The 20,837-nt window shown below is 37.0% G+C and overlaps 1 protein-coding gene across 4 annotated transcripts in view; it reads right to left on the minus strand.

Moving 5' to 3' along the window:
* Nucleotides 1–20,837, minus strand: part of WDR17 (WD repeat domain 17) — an 88,213-nt gene that overhangs the window by 55,952 nt on the left and 11,424 nt on the right. Inside the window, exons 2-4 of one of the 4 annotated variants that reach the window (XM_055123598.1) lie at nucleotides 13,701–13,821; nucleotides 9,940–10,068; nucleotides 3,253–3,436 (exon numbers count right to left, since the gene is read on the minus strand). In XM_055123598.1, the coding sequence (XP_054979573.1) occupies nucleotides 3,253–3,436; nucleotides 9,940–10,068; nucleotides 13,701–13,766 (379 nt within the window). In that variant the 5' untranslated portion in view covers nucleotides 13,767–13,821. Of the gene's footprint in view, nucleotides 1–3,252; nucleotides 3,437–7,259; nucleotides 7,310–9,939; nucleotides 10,069–13,700; nucleotides 13,822–20,837 lie in introns of those variants that run through there. The other 3 variants (XM_055123600.1, XM_055123599.1, XM_055123601.1) reach the window with 3 other exon arrangements.

Genomic DNA, 20,837 nt, shown 5'->3' on the forward strand with positions numbered 1-20,837 from the left:
CAAGAAAGGCAACAAGGAGTGAGAAGGTAGCAGACAGAAAGATGCAACTGTAACAGAAGACACTTCTCCTGCTTATTTTATACAAGAACTTCTAGAGCATTCTACAAGTACAACTTGTCTAATGCTTATTCTCACATCCTTTGAAAAAGTTAGTTATTACTTTTTTGCTGCCAATAGTATTGATTTTTCTGAAAGGATGAGTATAAAATTTTTCAAGTTGATGACTTGGCACTAAAAAATCTCTAATAGCAATACTATGTTTTTTAATAGATTACTTTGATATTAGGAAAAATAATAATGAAATAAAAAAATCTAGTCAGGTTCAATTGTTGGTAGTGAAAGTTCAAATACCGACCTAAAAATATTTAGGGGCTGGAGAGATAGTACAGGGATAAGATAAGGTTCTTGTCTTGCATACAGCTTGTACAGTCCCTCTGAGTAAAGAGCCAGGAGTCGTGAAGACATCTGGGTGAGGTTCAGGATGCCACCTCACGCCCAATGTGGACTAATGTACACTTCTATTTTGTAAAAACTGGATTCTAAAAGGACAAATTAGAGTCTAAGGTAGTTCAAAATATAATCATTCGAAATAAAAATAACCCAAATCGCCTGTAATATTTTTTGCAAGTAAAATATCAAAACTTTTAAAGGTGGAGTGAAAACAAGCAGGTAGGGCGTTCACCTTGCACTCGGCCACCCGGGTTCAATTCCCAGCATCCCCTGTGGTCCCCTGAGCACCGCCACGGGTGATTCCTGAGTGCATGAGCCAGAAGTGACATCTGTGCATCGCTGGGTGTGACACACACAAAAAAAGTATCAAAACTTTTGATTTTCAAACTAAGATGATGTTTTGAAACAATATGGGGAAATGACTGATGTCTCTGAATGTTTCTTGTGTTGTTGTTGTTTTGTTTGGGGGGACACACTTGACAGTGCTCAGAGATTATTTCTGATTCTGCACTTAAGGATCACTCCTTGGTGGTCCTCAGGGGACCATACACTGTGCTGGGGATTGAACCTGGGTTGGGCATGTGAAAGGTAATTGCTTTACCCACTGTCCTACCTCTCTGCTTCTGAAGATTTTCAAGGAAGAAAAAGTTTGTAAAATGTATGAAAATTTATACAAGTTATTATTTTTTACAACAGGAGGCTAATGAGTCTTTTTAACTGTTTATATGATATAATTATACTGCATACAGTTGAATAAAAAATCTATTATAAATGTGTGTGAAAAAATGGTTTTGTTGACAAATTAGCAGAAAAATTATAATGCATTAATATTTGTCTAAACTGTATTTTTCATTTTGAGAAAAAATTTTATCCTGAAATTAATATCCTCATCTAGATTCCATGAAGACAATGACATATTATAGCATCATCAACTTACTTCACATAAAGATGGAGAGAATTTAAAGTATTTATTGTGTTTTGTAAAATTAATCCCAAACATATATTTAAAATATAAAATTACATCAAAAACTGGTCAATATTTAAAACAATGGAAAATCCTGTTAACATTAGTAACTAATAAGCAGAGAAAGAGGTGAAAAAAAAAATAAGAAAATGACTAAGGCAATTATTTACAATTTTTATATTACATAATTATGTACCAAAAGTAATTCTCATTGATATTTTAAAAACCTTAAAGAAAAAATTTATATTAGTGGACTACTAGACTGTTAAAAAATATTTTATTCATAATTTGAACAAATTGAACTCGCTGTCAAAACTGTGGGTCACTAGCCATTGCAGGTGGAAATAATAATGTGCCTAGTATACATACTTGGGGACGAGGTTCATATTATTTTTAGCTTGTAATTAATATTGCTCAAGAAATATTTTAAAGTTTTATAATATAATAGTTATGTTTTGTGTATATTTCAATATCCCTACATGCTTAAATTTGGAAGACAAAGAAAAAAATTTTATACCAAATATGTCTAACATAGCAAAAAGTTCTAAAAGTCATTATCATTACATTAGAATCAAGATTTGAGAACAATTACCTATGAACTATCAATTCTTATACTGAAAAGAGCATTAAGGAGAAACATTAAACAGTATCAAGTTAGTGGTTTGCATCTTTCAATTATGATCTAATCAGTTAAAATCAATATTTTTGAGAAAAAGCTGAATATAGAAAATAAATATACAGTAGATTTAAAAATCCTAATTGATAACTGAGCTGCTCTTGGTGCTCAAAGAGACTGAATTTATGACTGCAGAGATACTACAATGGGTAGGGAGCTTGCCTTGCACCTGGCAGACCTGGGTTTCATCTATGGAACCCCATTATGACTCCCTCAGGAGTGATCCCTGTGTAAAGAGCCAGAAGCAAGCCCTGAGCACTGCCAGGTATGGACCAGAAACAAACAAAAGAGAGAGAATTATTATGACATTTAACACAAAGAAAGGATTATTTTAATTTCATCTTCATTATGGGGCAAGATGCTGGATAGAAAAAGTGTGATGAGAAATGTCCATACTGTTTCCCAAAAAGGCTGAACCAGTCGGCATTCCCACCAGCAGTGAAGGAGAGTCCCCTTCTCCCCACATCCACTCCAACACTGGTTGCTTTTGTTCTTTTGGATGTGAGATTCCTTAAAATTTAAAAAAAAAAATTTAAAGAATGATGATGCTCAGATTCACTAACACCTTTGTGTGAAGTGAAACTCTCTACTTTACCTAAATAGAAACTGAAGGTTAAATCACAGGGTAAATGGACCTCCAGAGAGGAATGGATGACAGGAGGGAGAAAGAAAGAGAAGGAGGAAGGGTGGGAACAGTGGGAAGAAGGGAGAGAGGAAGAAGAGTTAGAAAAGAGAGAGGGAGGAAGAAATGGAGGAATAAAGGGAAGAAGGGAGGGAGGAAATAAGGACTGGAGTGAAACAACAATGAAACTAGCCCAGAGGTGGACAAATGATAAATAACATCCTTATACTATTTAGATTAAAAAAGAGTTAACAAATAGGTAAAACCATCTCCTTCATTAAGAAACCTTATGTAATTATTTTTATATTCATTTGTAAACCTTTATATTTAATATCAATGAAATTATTTTGTACTGATTTTGTTTTTAACTGAAGGGCGTACTAATTTCTCTAGGAAATTTTGCCTTATTTTGTACACACTTTTATCGATGACCACTTGAAAGTCTGAAAAACACTATTGAAACCCTGAACTCATACTAAGATCAGAACTTACTGAAATAAAAGTATGTGTTTAAAAAGCACATCCCAGTCATAAATATACCTTTTGTGTTGTCCAGTTTAGCAATGACCTTTTGTTCTGCAACATTCCAAATGATCACTAAATTATCGGTACTGCCACTTGCAAACAGATCAGGGTTATGTGGGCACCAAGAGAGAGCTGTGATTGTTTTTTTATGTTCAGACATAATTGCGTGAAGTTTGAATTCATTATAACGGTGATCCAACTAAAAAAATATATAAATAAAATGTTTCAGTACTTCTTTCTTAGATAATACACTCCCCACATCAGAAACATTGCTTTTTAAAAGCGACATTCATGGAAATTACGACACCTAATAACAAGACACAAACACATTTCAAGCCCTGCTTTACTTTCCAGTGTAGTCAAATTAGCTGCAAAAAGACAGTTTCAAAAATTAAGAATTAATTTAAACATAAAAATTAGAATAAATGGATATTTAAATATGTATAATAATGAATTTTCTCCAATTTTCTGTAACTAGATCTATTTAAATACAGGGTTTTGATTCCTTTCATTGTTCCACTCATATTTGAATAAAAATTTAATTAATAGTAGTTTAAAATTATTATTTGTTATATTATTATTCCCTGTTGCTCATTGATTTGTTCGAGCAGGCACCAGTAACGTCTCTCATTGAGAGACTTATTGTTACTGTTTTTGGCATAGCACAGCGGTTGGGCATTTGCCTTTCACGCGGCCGACCCGAGTTTGATTCCTCTGCCCCTCTCGGAGAGCCCGGCAAGCTACCGAGAGTATCTAGCCCGCACGGCAGAGCCTGGCAAGCTACCCGTGGCATATTGGATATGCCAAAAACAGTAACAATAAGTCTCACAATGAGAGATGTTACTGGTGCCCGCTCGAACAAATCAATGAGCAACGGGATGACAGTGACAATTATTATTATTATTGAAGTTTCTAGAGCAGTGATATTATTGGACCAATCTTATTTTGCTTTAGGGATGGGCAATACGCTGTGTTATTAAACATAATCAGAAAAAAAATAATTAACTTTTCTTTTATAAATGTATCATTAACTACTTAATTATCATTTAAATCATTTTCAATTCTATGCTAATTTGTTCTATCTTTACCTTTAATATATCATGAACATTTCATATGTCATTAAAGACTTTTTCAAATCATGGCATCTTTTTGTACTAACACTTCCTTAACTCTACTTGTAGTAAAGTCCTAAAGGTGTTAACATATCCTTCAGAAACCTAGATTATGAACCACGACTATCTTGCCAGTCCTCACCGGTACCCAACAGTCTTTCTGTTCACTCTGATCTTCTTTACTTACTAATGCAGCAAAATCATTTGAGCTTTAAAACTTATGCTTACTGTTCCCTTGACCTTAAATGCTCTCTGCCCCCTGATTTCTCGGAGTTACACTTTTCCTTCTTAGGTCCCAGGTGAAAACTCTCCTGTATTAAGATTTTTTAAAAATTATTCTTCCATTTTTCCTTTCTTTCTATTTAAATTGAGATACCCCTGGTTAAAAAAATGTAAACATTTAAAAACATTTAATAGAAGGGTGCTGGTAAATCTATTCCACTCCCTAGGGCACATCCCATGATTCGTATTTTCTCTTTGTTTTCTTAAAAAATTTTGTTTTGGGGGGGCCGGAGTGATAGTACAGCGGGTAGGGAGTTTGCCTTGCATGCGGCTGACCCGGGCTTAATCCCCGGCATCCCAGATGATACCCCAAGTACTGCCAGGAGAAGTAATTTCTGAGTACAGAGCCAGGAGTAACCCCTGAGCATCGCTGGTTGTGACCTAAAAAGCCAAAGAAATACTTTTTTTTTTGTTTTGGGCCCCACTCAGCACCGCTCAGGGCTTACTCCTGACTCAGTGCTCAGGGATCTCTCCTGGCGGGGTCTGGGAGAGACTCTGGGGCTGTGAGTGATTGAACTTGGTCAACGTGCAAGACAAGAGTGTTACGGGCTGGACGTACCATCTCTCCAGCCCCATGAAAACCAATTTTTATGTTCTTGCAGAATACATCCCTTCCGGAAACATTCATTGGTGAATTTGTTTATTCATTTATTTCCTAATTCCTTCTTACAACCGCAGTCCTACAAATTAAATGAGTCTTGTGAGAATTTTTGCCTGGCTTGTTGATAGTTGCATTTCTAAAGCTTATATTGCTTGGCTTGAATAATAGAAGACATTCAGTTAATACTACTGAAAAATATCATTCTGCTACTGCTTAACATTAAGCACTTTATTTTTCCCTCATGAATACACTGCAATACATATCTCTCTCATAACAGTTCATTCTAATGATCTGATTGTTTCCTAGGGTTTTTTCTTTCATATTTTCATTTTCCTAAACAATGCTAGATGAAGATATCTTTAAAGATAATTTGCTATCAATGGAATTTTAATCTAACGCAGATTTGAGGGCCTGCATTAGGGGTGTCTCTACTCTGGTTTGCTGGCCAGCTTGGCTTAACCCCCAGAGCATAGTGTTTTACCAGGCATAGCTCTGGAGAGTGCTGCAACTATAATTTTAAGTTGCCCTGTATAAATACATTTTCTGTACATTCACCTGTCACTGTCATCCTGTTGTTCATCGATTTTCTCGAGCAGGCACCAGTAATGTCTCTATTCCTCCCAGCCCTGAGATTTTAGCAGCCTCTCCTTAGTCTTTCCCAATGATTGGAGGGTCTTTCAGGGTCGGGGAATGAGACCTATCATTACTGTTTTTGATATATTGAATACACCAAGGGAAGCTTGCCAGGCTATGCCCGTGAGGGCAGGATACTCTGGGTAGCTTGTCAGGCTCTCCAAAAGGTATGTGTGTGTGTGTGTGTATACACACACATATATATATACACACATATGTGTGGATATGTATATATACATATATATATATTGTTCTCTATGATTTGTTGCCAACTGTCTGAACTCCATCGAATATGGTGTGGTAATTATGGAAAACAGGTAGGAAGTGTCTTATAATGTGTCAGGCAGCCGCTTTGTGGCCGCGCGGTCCAGAAAGCGGCATGGAATGTGGCAGCAGTTGGGTAGTGGAGGTCAGCTGCCAGGGCTGGGTCCCTTGGGGTGCCCCAAGTGAAAACAGCCTGGCACAAAGTCCCAGGTTTATAGTTCTTAGTGCTTCTTAATATTCTGTACATTAAGAAACACACTTTTAGGTTTTAAATTATTCAGTGATTTTAGTTACCTAGTGCAGATACTGAGAATGTATTTAATTCATCCAATAGAGAAAATATTATGTAAGTCAAAAATTCAATATAAGTCTAAAAATAAAAATAAGCATTAAGTTGTAGTACATATAAATATTATTCATTAGCAGCTATACAAAATATCCATATAGCATATGAAGCACAATACAGATTGCCATGCTATTTGTAGAGAATAAATTATTATTATATTTCTATTATATTTATAACTACTGTTAATTGAACTGGGCCATAAATTATTCTATTTTAGAGTACACAGGAAAAAACATATAGTTACTATAATTCAGTGATTTAAAAAAATTCCAATATCATTCACAAGAATCATTTACTAGTTCATAAAAATTGGATAACACATCAGATCATTATGAGACTATCAGACTTTGTACATTAACATATGGCATTATTTATTAAGTATACTTTGAAAATATTTTATTTTCTGTTTATGCAGCATAAACTTCACAGCACTTTCTATTGTCAGATTTAGAACAATACTTTTTAATTTGAGTTAAATTGATAACAAGGCCACCACTAATGATGACATTTTCTATTTGTGTACTATGAAATAAGGTGTAAACATGAAATAAGGTGTAATCTGAAGTGAACTGTCAACTGAGTTCATTTCTACTAACTTCTAAATCAGAGTAACTTTTACCCTGCTGTCATCTGAAATGACATGCAAACTTAATTGATAGGTTGCACATATTGCTAATTTTAGTTTGATCTTCCTGAATATTCAATTAGTAAAATGTCATCATAAGACCTGACACATGCAATTAGGAAAAAAAATCATGTTCTGCCTTTATCCACTGTTTCTTACCTTCCTCACTCCTTAGAGGAATAGTTTGCCTTGCCTGATAAGTTCCTCTTCTTTAGGAGAGAAGAAAAGACAAGAAGATACAGACTTAAGACTAAGGGAGATATTATGCAGGAGAAGTTTGGGAGCACATGCAGAGTGAAACGGAGGCAAACAGGAAGCAAAGGATTAGAAAGATTGCTCCTATGTTAATGGGGGGATGGAAAGTGAAAAAAATCATGTCACATGGAAATCACGTTTTGACTGTTTTGCATATTTCCACAATCTTATTTTTGTTTGCTTATATTTATATTTTGACCATGCTGGCAGTGCTCAAGGGTAATTTCTAACTCTAGACTCAAGGCTTCATCCCTGACAGTGCTCAGGGCACTATCTGATTTCCAGGAATCCAAGCAGGGTGGCTTGCATGCCAGGCAAGCGCCTTATCTCCCGTGCTATCTTTCCAGCCTATCCACAATCTTGAGGTGTGTACTGCATAAAAATCTTACTCTTCTGTAAAAAGTAATTAGTAGACTTTGGTTATTAAAATTATCATCTTTAAAAATTTTTGTAAATATTGAACCACTGGTGATTAAAAGGATACAGTGGTAAATTTTAACTTTGAATTGAAATTATTTAGTCTTTCTGTCTTAGGTTTTGGGTCCCACCAGGAAGCTCTGTGAGTATTACTATACTCAGAAAACTATATTCTGTGTCAGGGATCAAACCTGGGTTGACTACATGGAAGGTAAACATCTTACCCGCTGTATTCTCTCTCTCCCTCTCTCTCCCTATTTCTCTCTTTCTCTGGCCCAATCAATTGGTGTTTCAAGACCAAAAAAATCATTCAAGGAATAGTTCATATTAACATTTGTATATTTGAGATTCAAAAAATTCAAGCAATATTTAAATGTTAATAAATGTCTAGTAAGTGTCAATGAGTAGGAACTTGAGAATTCCGTAATGAGGAAGGCAGATGTTGAGTAAGGGGGACATGCAGAGGACTTAAGGCTGTGTGGTCCCTTCACTGAAGAGCAAGAGTGGACTAGGAAAAGTAGCATGTATATCTGAGTTGAGATTTCATCCGGGAGAAAATATTCTCTTGACAGACAATGCAAAATGGCCGGGACATCAGTGTAAGGAAAGCAAGAGAGGACAGACTTTGAGCTTGGGAAAATGCTGCTTCCTTAGTATGCTTGGTGGACAGGGTAGATGGACACGGACAGGGAGATGGTCACCTATCAACTTACAGTTGGAAGTCTGTATGGGCACTTAGGGGATGAAGAGCAAATGAATGCTTAGAACTTAATATTTGGGGGTCCAGGATTAGGGGCATCTGATTGTGGCTTGCTGGCCAGCACGGTTGGCCCCTGGGGCATAACTCTGGTAGCCTGTGAGCATTGCGGTTGTGTAGTTTTGGTCCTGTTGGTCCCCAGCACGACTGGGACAAGCCTCCTGCAACCTTGGGTCCTGTATCACGGGCAGTAGCACCTGAAGCCCGAGTACTGCTTAGGAGGTCCCCTGGGGAAATTTGGATTGGCACTGCAGATTCCAAAGAAGGAAAGAGGGACTGTACACATAGAAGACAATGAGAGAACTAGATCTAAGATAGTTCTCACACTTGTGGTTTAGATGAATGACTGTCTGGTGACCTGGAAGGATTGACTCTGGGCATATTTATATTATTTTTTAATAAAATGACCTCTAATTAATAGTCAGTGGAACCCCTGACTTCCACTAAGAAGACAGCTATTTATTTCTTTTTTTTTTTTTTGATCAAATTTTATTGAGTAAAGTTTTGAAACAAACGAATCCATTTACTTATATGGGAGTAGAGTTGAAAAGAATCTTAGTCCAGAGGGCTTTCTGCCAGAGGTTGCATCATTGCTAGCTTGGACCTCTCTGCTACTTTATATTCCACATATGAGTGCAATCTTTCTGTGTCTGTCTCTTTCTTTCTGACTCATTTCACTCAACATGATACTTTCCATGTTGATCCGCTACACAGGTGGGGTGGGGGGCTGGGGGCGGGGGGTGGGGTGGAGGGTTTACCGTGGTTCTTGGTGGTGGAATATATGCACTGGTGAAGGGATGGGTGTTCAAGCATTGTGTAACTGAGACTTAAGCCTGAAAGCTTTGTAACTTTCCACATGGTGATTCAATAAAAAAAATTTTAAAAAAAAGAAAAGAAAAGAATCTTAAAAGCACCTGTTCACTTTTCTTAAATTAAATTTTTGAAGAGATCCTTTTGGTTAAGATATACACTGATTACATGGTAAAGAGTTCAAAAATAAGTTAGTAGAACAGAGGCCGTTTTGAAGAACTTCATGTGTCAAGTCAAAATAGGATACATAGTAACAAGACAGAAGACATCATTCTCGACCAAATTTGAGCATTGGGCTTTTCATGTGACAGGTAGCAGGAAATTAAAGAGAAGTCTGAAACATTCCATCTTCCTGATGACATTAAAAATCCCAATCAGTGTGATTTAAGGGTTGGAGTACTGCTATAGTGGATAGAGCGCTTGCCTTGCACCCTACAGACCAGGGTTCGATCCCTGGTGGCCTATATTGTCCCCTGGGCCCCTCCGGAAGTGATCCTTGAGTGCAGAGTCAGGTGTCAGACCCAACAAACCACATTGGGTGTGGCCCCAAATATCCCCAAATTAATAATAAATAAATAAATGTGAACCAGCATGAGTTACCTGATAGATATAGATGGCCAAGGTAGCACAGTAGGCGAACCTGTCTCCATGGGCAGCACAGACGTCTTTGTTCCATGGCTGACACCCAGCAGGCAGCAGGCCCACTTGTCTGACCTGGGACATGTTCGCCTTGCAAAACAGAACAAGAGACACATTGGTCACTTCCATCACTCAATCAAACTTCCTCTTTACTTCCCACAACATTTGGCCCTGAAATTGTGTTCTCCTGGTTCTATTCATCTCAATTCATGCTTCAAAAACCTAGAGTTAACCCCCCTCCCCCCAACTCTACGCAGCAAGGCAGGGACATCCAAGTATTCAAGTAGGGAGTGTCAAGGGACAAGCGACATTGGGCCAAGGATTAGGAATGCGCTAAGCAGTGGTAGGAACTGAAAATGTAGCTGCTTTTTGAGGGCTTTCATACTATACTAGAAGGAAAATTTATGCTGCCACATTTATGGAAACTCACAGAGAAAAGTGAATATCCACATTATAATCCACATGCCCAGGGTTTTCAACACTGGTAAGACATTCAGGGTAGAAAAGCTGAATTGAAAATCCCTGGAGACAACAGGGTAGGCAAGAGGAAGAGAGGTCTGACAGGACAGGGGCATGAAATGTCATCGCTTTTATATTGATGCTTAACCTACACTATGCAGGTATATTCAAACTGGGTTACCAGTTCAGTTCGCCGACAGCAGCTGGGCATTACTGAACATCTGAAGGAAACCTGTTTATGTGACAGGAGAGTTGCCGAGCAAACATTCACAGCAATGCAGATGGTGCTGTGAGTGGATCGGGCTGTCTGAGATTCCGGTCTCAGAGGCTTGAAACCTACGTCTGAATGAGCAAAAATTGTGATGTGGAGTCATCAGGCATTGACCTTAGATGTCTGCTTTTCTTTTAGCAAAATGATTACTTCTTAAATGAGATAACCGATTTACATGCATTAGGGTGAAACAATAGCACAGCAGGTAGGGCATTTGTTTTGCACACGGCTGACCCAGGTTTGGCTCCTCTGTCCCTCTTGGAGAGCCTGGCAAGCTACCAAGAGCATCTCACACGCATGGCAGAGCCTGGCAAGCTACCTGTGGCTTCGATATGCCAAAAACAGTAACAAGTCTCACAATGGAGACGTTACTGGTACTCACTCGAACAAATTGATGAACAATGGGACGACAGTGCTACAGAGCTACAGGACCTCAGGTGGATCCCCAGCAACTCTTGGGCCCTAAGCACCAACACATGTTCTATGCTTTCAGAGAAGTTTTAGATTCACAGCAAAACCGACTGGTAATCAGAATTCCCATATACAACCTTGTCCTAATACACAAAACCACTGTAACTAGTTAACAGTTCCCACCAGAGAGGGCTGTCATTATGGTGATGAAGCTGCAATGACACATCATTACCCAAAATCCAGGGTCCATTAACAGTGTTATACATCCTATGGGTCTTGATAAATATAATATGAACATGTGTCCACTAATGAATATTCATGGTCCTAAAAATTTCTATACTGCATGAGTGAAATCATAGTGAAATCTTTCTTCATCTGGCATCCATCACATAGCATATCTTTGAAATTCACCCAATACTGTTGTAAATGACAGCACTTTGTAATGTTTGTAGCCTAATAGTGTACCACTGGATATATAGTTCATATCTTCTCCATCCAGCTGTCTCTTAATGGACATCGAGGTTCTTTCTAGATCATCACTATGGAAAATAATGCCCCCATGAACATGGAAGTGTAAATGTTTCCTAAAATTAGGCTAATTCTTTCAGTCTACTCTATTTTTTTAAAATAAAGATCTTTGTGATTTTCTATGTATATCATGGTATCATTTACAAATGGAGGTCATTTTATTTTTAGACACTCTTTATATGTCTTTATATGCTTTTCTTATCTAATTATCTTTACTGGGACTTTCAACTCTAGACTGAGTATAGCAAGGATGAACACATATTCTTATCTTGTCCCTGAATCTTAAAGAGAAGAATTAAGGGATTGTTTTTTTGCCACTGAGAATGATGTTGGGTAAGTGTTTATCATATGTGGCCTTAATTATGTTGGGTGAAACAAGATACATAAAAATACTCGTAATATGTTACAGATCTAGGAATTCATTTATAAAGGCCCTTTAGTTAATTCCCTTTTATAGCAGCATTAAAGAACAAATTGTGGTTATGGTAAAGGTAAATGTTTTCCCAGGGAAGCACCTCAAACTTTGTATTATCTTTCTGACCCAAGAAAATACTTTGAATACTTATAATCTATAGGAGCTGCTCCAAAATCATTTCAAAGAAGCAACATAAAACATAGTTGTTTTATGTTTGTTTCCTGTACTAGGCATTAATCTTAAAGATTCACACTCAAAGACATGAGCTTTACAACTGAGAACACACCTGGCCCCAAAACACATAATTTCAACAAAAATCAGTTTTCTTTGTTACTTCTCTTTCTGCAAATTAGATCATCATCCTTGTCCATTCTCGTAGAGAAATACATGAATGATATTTAAAAAGGAGATTTCAGTGTCAACATTAAAATACACATATTGGGTTTAAAGTAAACATACACTACAAACAAGATGGTAAAATTATATCTCTTGAGTATGTCTATGTGTGTGTGTCTGAAGGGGTCTCAGATTAAATTATTATTTGTTACTACTTATTATTTGCTACTATTAAACCACAATCTAAGATATTTCCATCAATTATGGATGATAATGGAATTCAGAATGAAAAACTACTCCCAAATAATAAACCATTTGTAAGAATGCCTTAGCATTCACAATATAATAATCATTTTCCAGTTTCTATTTTTACTGTCTACAGAGATAATTACCAGTTTGTTTCTCAGATTAAGAAAAAAAAAACCTGAAGAAAAAGTTCAAGATTTTTAATTGCTAAGAATTGCTTCAAATCAGTAATTAAAAGCAAGTAAAATACCAAGAAAGTATCTTTGATGTGATTAGCGATTAGCATTGGGACCTAGAAAGGAGAAAGAAAATTTAGTACAGTACTGTATATCTTAAGTAACATACACTGTCAATCAATAATGGAGAAAAATTCAGTGGAGCTGCATAAAGATATTTCAGATCTTTTGTTCTACTCATTAATGAAAAAAATCTATACAGTGCCTTCATTGAAATACCTATCTTTCATTGAAAGGGTGAAAATAATGAAAGTCTCATTAACTTAATTCATTTTGATAAGAAGCTATTTTAAACTATTTCAACTGTTGCGACTGCAATAGATCAGCGTATGTTTTTTAAACACTATGAAAAAGTTACCATAGTAACAATGCAAATGGTTTGAAACATAATCAATTGCCTAAAATTTACCAAATAAAACTCCCCTTTTCTTCACTCTTTCACATTTAAAAAATATTATAATACACAGTATTATCACACATATACTCTATTTCATTAAATATTTTCTTTAATATAAACTTCTTTCTTGAATTATAGCCATTTCCATAAATTAATCTGATTAGAAAGAATTCTATTTTATATTTAAAACATAGACAAGCTGAAAACCCTAAAAATAAAAACATAAAAATATGATTTTCTTCAATTTAATTGTAGCTACCTTTACACAGTATCTTATCACCTCTATTTTACTTTTAGTTACCTTATTTACCCTCAGAAGTTTGCAGTGAAAAAATATCTATCTACAACACAAATTACAAGAAATATTATTAAATGAGAAGAAAAATGGCAAAAAATAATAATTACAACAGAAATAAATCTTACTCTTTGTAGTCCTTCATACCAATCATCTTGCTCAAACCAATTTGAAATGTAAGTCATCCAAGCCATAGGATGTTCCTACTTTACTCAAGGCAATTGGAAACGGCATCAGAATTAGCAGCACCTAAAGTAACAACAATGTGTTTCAACCAAACAGCTTTATCAAAACTGCCTTGTGAAATAGTTTGTATAAGTAGTTACAAGTGCACAAACATTTCAGCTAAAACAGCTTTTAATGATTCATATATAATATTATCACAGTAATAGAACACCAGAAAAAGGAAACCTACGCTCAATTTAAAAAATTATGTATTATTGTAGAGTATAGCAAGAATGCTATAACACATATCTTGTGAAGCATTCAGTTTTCATTGTTAAAAACATCTTAGATGGAACTTTTATAAAATAAATGATTTATGAAGTTACCAGTTAAAAATAATTGGGAAACCCACAAGTAAACAAGTACAAATTAGTTCCATTTTAACCTATGATTGAGAAAAAGTTTCTGGCTTAAAACATACACATTGACAAAATTAAGTCTATTTTTCTATTTGCCTCCTATTCCATATTTCAATGGTGGTTTTTACAGTTAGTTGACTGATAATTTTACCAGATCAAAATGTTTAAAGATGGGGCTGGAGTGATAGCACAGCGGGTAGGGCGTTTGCCTTGCACGCGGCCAACCCGGGTTCGATTCCCAGCATCCCATATGGTCCTCTGAGCACTGCCAGGGGTGATTCCTGAGTGCAGAGCCAGGAGTAACCCCTGTGCATTGCCAGGTGTGACCCAAAAAGCAAAAAACAAAAACAAAAAAAAATGTTTAAAGATAGCATACCACTTAATGGAGTGCTAACATGTTGATCAGAGATTCAAAATCACATGAAATCAGGTTTCATTTTATTTCTACCCACATCTGGAAGAAAACACTTAAGGGCTTTCATCCAACATGTAAAAAAATTTGAGTGATCTTTTCCTAACCAAGCTCATCAAACCCTAGTATAAAAAAACACAAAGCCAGGGAGGGAAGGTAGAGAGAAGAATGAAAGAGGCAGGTGAGATGCGCAAAATCAAGGTTTTGAAGATTCCGCTACATCCTTTATATCCAAAGCTTGTTCTGGCATGGAAAACTAAACTAGAGAGCCCTGCATAGACCTTTAGGTATACTGACAGCATAACAAAGAATCTGAGCAAGGAATACCTCTTCAACAAACGATGTCTGGAAAACTGGTGAGAAGGGCAAAACAAAACAAACAAACAAAAAGCCTGGTCCTTATCTTCACACCATAAACAAAAGTCAGTTTGGAATGGATCAAAGACCAGAATATTAGAGTCAAATCCATAAATTACATCAAGAAAATGCAAGCAGCTCTATGAGACTGTGACTAAAGGCATTTTCAATGAATCAAAGCCATTGGCCAACAAACGACGAAATCCAAACGAAACAAATAGGGCTGTATCAAATTAAGAATTTTCCACAATTCAAGAGAAATGACGAGAATAAAATGCCACCTTATGACCCTGGGGCTTGTGAGAAAATGTTTTCCAACAATATTTGACAAAAGGTTAATATATATATATATTAATCTTTATATATATTTATATAAAGATATATAAATATATATATCTTAAGATATATATATCTTAACCAAGATATATAAAGCACTAATAAAATTGAACAAAAGAAACAACTCTTTCAAAAAATGGATAAAAGCACTCAACAGACTTTGCTCAAGGAAAACACAGAGGATAGCAGGGATATAAAAAGCTCCCATCACTATGCTAATAGAGCATTTATTTCATAATAATATTCTGTGATAAATATTGAACACTTTTTTGATTCTCAGCATTTTTTTATTTTTTTATCTTGCTTCAATTGTTTTATTGTGCTTTATTTTATTATTTTATTAAATTTATTTATTTTTAATTAGTGAATCACCGTGAGGGTACAGTTACAGATTTATACACTTTTGTGCTCATGCTTCCCTCATACAAAGTTTGGGAACCTATCCCTTCACCAGTGCCCATTCTCCACCACCTGTAAACCCAGCATCCCTCCCACCCTCCCCAATCCCATCTCCCCCCACCCCACCCTGCCACTGTGGTAGGGCATTCCCTTCTGTTCTCTCTCTCTAATTAGCTGTTGTGGTTTGCAATAAAGGTGTTGAGTGGCCACTGTGCTCAGTCTCTAGCCCTCATTCAGCCCGCAACACCCTTCCCACCACATGGCCTTCGACTACATTATAGTTTGTGATCCCTTCTCTGAGTTGCCCTTTCCCCAGAATGTGAGGCCAGCCTCCAAACCATGGAGTCAACCTCCTGGTACTTATTTCTACAATTCTTGGATGTTAGCCTCCCACTCTGTTATTCTATATACCACAGATGAGTGAATCTTTCTATGTCTGTCTCTCTCTTTCTGACTTATTTCATTCAGCATGAAACTTTCCATGCCGATCCACTTATATGCAAAGTTCATGATTTCCTTTTTTTCCAACAGCTGCATAGTATTCCACTGTATAGATGTACCAAAGTTTCCTCAACCAGTCATCCGTTCTAGGGCATTCGGGTTTTTTCCAGATTGTGGCTATTGTAAACAGTGCTGGGATGAACATATAAGTGCAGATGTCATTTTGACTATACTTTTTTGCCTCTCTGGGATATATTTCCAGCAGTGGTATTGCTGGGTCAAATGGGATCTCAATATCTAATTTTTTGAGAATCATCCATATTGACTATTGAACACATTTTTAAGAAAACTTAAACACTTGACTTGATGAAATCACAGATGAAATAATAGTGTTTCTAAAAATACACAAGTTCCTTACTATACTGTGTATTCTGTGTATCTGAGAAAGAATAGATTCTAATTTGTTTACTGTAAGAATTGTGAATTGTTGCAACTCTCTTATCTCCTTAATTGGACTCTCTGGAGCACAGAATTGAAACATTTGCTGACCTCTTAGGGGAGAAGCAGGCCACCATTACTTTACAGGGACTGAAACAGTCCTGCAGGTGCCTCACCTGTATCTTTACATCTGTGAGCGGACTAACTTAATGTGTGTGATTAACCAGTCTACTAAAACCACAAGTTCACTTCATTCATTATGAGAAAACCCCAACTAACCAATTAAGACTGTGATTAAAAAAAAAAACTAAATTTAACTTTTCAAAATTGTATGATACTTCTCCTTACAGGACATAGATTTATATTCATTACACTGTATATCTTACAAACTGTGCTTATTTTGTACATTAATTATACACACACACACACACACACCCTACCACCACCATTTTGTAATGTAAGAAAAGTCTGATGAAAAAAGGTAAATTAAATGTCACTATGCTACAGAAAATGAAAAGTGTTTTTGCAATGTCAGAAAAGTTTGCATTAGAATCCAAACACACAAGTAATCTGTGGTTTAATTGTGGGCCCTCATGTTTCATACTCTTCCATGCAGCTGTAACTGTTCATGACCTCATCACAGTTTACATCCCTGCCTCTTGCAAGGGACTTACCATATACATAAGACTTGCTTTGTTCATGAAGAAATGCTAGGAATAGAAGAAGCCAGAGAGCTCCAATTCTGGGCTTGGCTGTAGGACTTGGCAAATCTGGTAGAAAAACCCCACAGCTGTACTTGGGTGCACGACGTAAACTTATTTTTTGTTTTCCTGAGTTTTGGGAGTATTTAGCAACAAGACAATTTTGTGATGATATCTGACACAAGACACCGAGTCGTATTTGGGGTCAGCGCTCTTATCAATTTGCTAGTTTTGATAGGGCCAACTTCTTCAGGTGCATGGGATCAAACTCCGGGTGGCTCAGTAACCGTCTTTGTGTATTTGTTTCTCAGCCACACCCCACAGTTCTGAGCACTGAGTTCCGGGATCACTCCTAGCAGTGCTCAAGATAACATGTGCAGTGCGAGGGATCAAACCCGGGTCTGATATGACCTACCCATTGTAATGTCTGTCCAGCTCCAAAATAACTGCCTTGCCTGGCACCATAAGAAAAATTAAAAATCAAGATGAGCTTCCCAGAAGGAAGAAATATACCAGCAAGCACATCTGTGTGATTCATTCATTCATTCACATCTTTTCTATTCTGTTACCCCCTCCCTTGCCTAAAGTAATTCTTTAAATTCTTTCCATTGGTAAAGACAGGAACACCTAGGGGATAGAGCAATCAAAAGCAAGTCTGATAGGGTTCTGACCACCAAGGGTAAATCATCCAAGGCACCTGTCAAAATCCTACCATAAACATGAGGAATAAAGTTTAAGACACAAAACAGGCATTTCCTGGCCTAGAATTAAAGTATTAAAAGTTCTCTGTGATTTTAGGCAAATCTCTTTGTATCATTGCCTGAAATGATTATTTCTTCTCTTTCCTGCCTGTGTGAATAATAGTGTGGATGACCATGGCGATTAAAATCCTAAACCCAGTTAAATGACCTCTTAAACCTCTTACCTGAAGCTAGGCCTCAGTCATCTTCATTTTAGTTCTATATTTCGGTTTTTTCCATCCAGTTTTACCTGACATCTCAAAGGAAGATACTGATTTCATCCTCCAAAATGCTGGTATTTGCAAACAACCCCCCCACACCGCTCACGCACACACACATACACACACACACACACACACACACACACACACACTGCTCGGTAATCTGTTTTGTAATTGGAGGCCATGACTTTGTCATCATTTGACACTGTCTTTTCCCTCTTGTGTAACTCTACATATCAGAGATGTAGAGATGTGCGGGGTCATGGGGGTGAAAGGGACTGTCTTTATTCCCCTGATTTATATGGGGTTTACAGGATGGATTTCAGGGAAAACAGAATAAAGGCAGAAAGGAGTCATGAGCTGGGTTTCTCAGAAGCATTTACAATGTTTCCTTGGTGCTAATTATGCTAATGAGCAGACTTTGCTGCTACAAAAATACTAAATTGCACATTTCTATTGTCAGGTATGTAATCTAAATAACAGAAATTATATGCTAAGAATCCACAACAGTGCTTTCTAATACTAACAAAATTAGATAGGGAGAAAAAACCTGAGATGAAGTTATCCACATAGAGATATTGCATAATTGAGTTGTATTTTTTAACTACATTATCTACTGGACAATCTTATCTTTTTATTTTCCCTCACAGTTTCCTGACTGACTTACTTGCCCCAGCAAGGATACTTCAGAATCTATCCTTTCTTTGAGTTATCATTCTAATACTTCTTTAATCCGTTAAGTATTTTTAGAAGCAATGTAGGGTCAAGTAGATGAAGCAGATTAACACAAAGAATAAATAATACCATGGCAGAAATACTAGCAGAAAGTAAATGCTGAAGGAAGCTGAGATGAACTAGATTAAGGATTCATGTGATCTATGAGGGATCTTAGGGAATTAGATGACTTGTCATAAAAATGATTAACAGTGGATCCCTGTCAATGCCATACCCATAACAGAGGTTCTAATTCCTTAATCCTGATGATTCCACATAAGCGGGTCTCTGCTCCTACATAATGGAAGAGATCAGCTTAAACCAAAGATTCCCATTTCAGCGGTTCATGCTTTGAACATGCTCCGAAAGCATTAACGTCACGTCTTAAAGAACAATTGTAAGGCTGGAGCAATAGAACAGCGGAGAGGGCATTTGCCTTGCATGCGGCTGACCGGGGTTCGATTCCCAGCACCCCACATGGTCCCCTGAGCACTGCCTGCGTGCAGAGCCAGGAGTTAACCCCTGTGTTAAGGTGTGTGTAAGGTGTGAACCAAAAGCAAAAAAAAAAAATTGAAAAGTTCAAACTTGTGTAAACCAAGTAAAATCAAGACAACTGACAATTCTTCAGTTATGATTGCGTCCAATCACTAGAGCAACAGGACAAAGTAAACGTACTTCATGAATGTTTAGGGCATAGGGTATATTTAAAATGTAGTTATTAGCCAAGTACTTGAGGAATTCAGCATTTTTGAAGTCTGAGAAATGGAACTTTAAAAAGAAAATGAACGACAAACCACCCAAACTTTGTATATCAATGGATTAATTTGTTATTTGAGTGTAGGCGAGTTGGTATCTGTACAGTGGAATATAAACAGCATTGAGTCTAAATGAATGCACAGAGAAAATGGAAAGGGGAGTCAATCCTAACAATAATTGGGAAATTGACATCACATGCCGAAAAGTTGATCATATATATGATGGCAGTCAAACAGGAGAGGAAAGGTGCGCAAGGAGAAATAGTGATGAATGGGACTGGGCAAGAAAGCAGAGAAAGAAAAAGATGGAAAATCATGTACATCCTAAGGATTGTGCATTTCAATTAAAAGCTGTTTCGAACAGGGATTAGGCAGCAAGTCCCTACACAATGAAAATCCACATGTAATCTATAATCTTGCATTTTGTATGCACAGGTGCTGCCTATAGGATTCACCCCATGGACATATTCGGTTAGTCAAATAAGTAATGCGGAAACCAATTTGGAGATTCCAAATTTGTGTTGTGCACGGATCAAATGTGACCACAGGGAGTCTTTGAACAAAACATTTGAAATGCTATTATCTGATTGTGTTGTCTACAAATACTACCTGGGTGCTTTTATGAGAAAGTCTGTTGGGGACAAGAAAACATAAAGAAGTAGGTGTAAATGATGAGATGGAATAATCTAGTGGGAAGTAAGGGAGCAGGGCTCCAGGAAGACTTCTAAGACTTCTAAGATCAGCTGAAGCTGCCTCACTAGACAACTGCACCATTGACTGACGGAGGGAACATAGCAAAGGCCGGGTTGGGGGTGGAGCTTTATTAAGCTATGCTGGAGACAGAGTATAGATATCTGGGGAAGGTATGAACAGTCAGGGAGAGAGATCAGGCACCCCAAAAATGAAGACCGGCTAGACATAAGCATTTCAGATAAATTGCTATATGTTAAGAGGCAGTAACAAGTGTGAGGGACAAATAGAGGAGAAAAGAAGCCAAAGAGAACAGAGAATACAGTATGCTACACATTAAAGAGGACACTTAACCTCAACAGTTAGAAAGCAAAAGGAAGACTGGTCTATGGTTGGAAGCCTGCCAGAATTAGTTGGAGGGGAAGCGAGAGGGCATTTGGGCTAGAGAAGGGACCATTAGGACAATGAGAGTTAGAA

Source organism: Sorex araneus, chromosome 1, assembly GCF_027595985.1.
Source record: "Sorex araneus isolate mSorAra2 chromosome 1, mSorAra2.pri, whole genome shotgun sequence".
Lineage (NCBI taxonomy): Eukaryota > Metazoa > Chordata > Mammalia > Eulipotyphla > Soricidae > Sorex > Sorex araneus.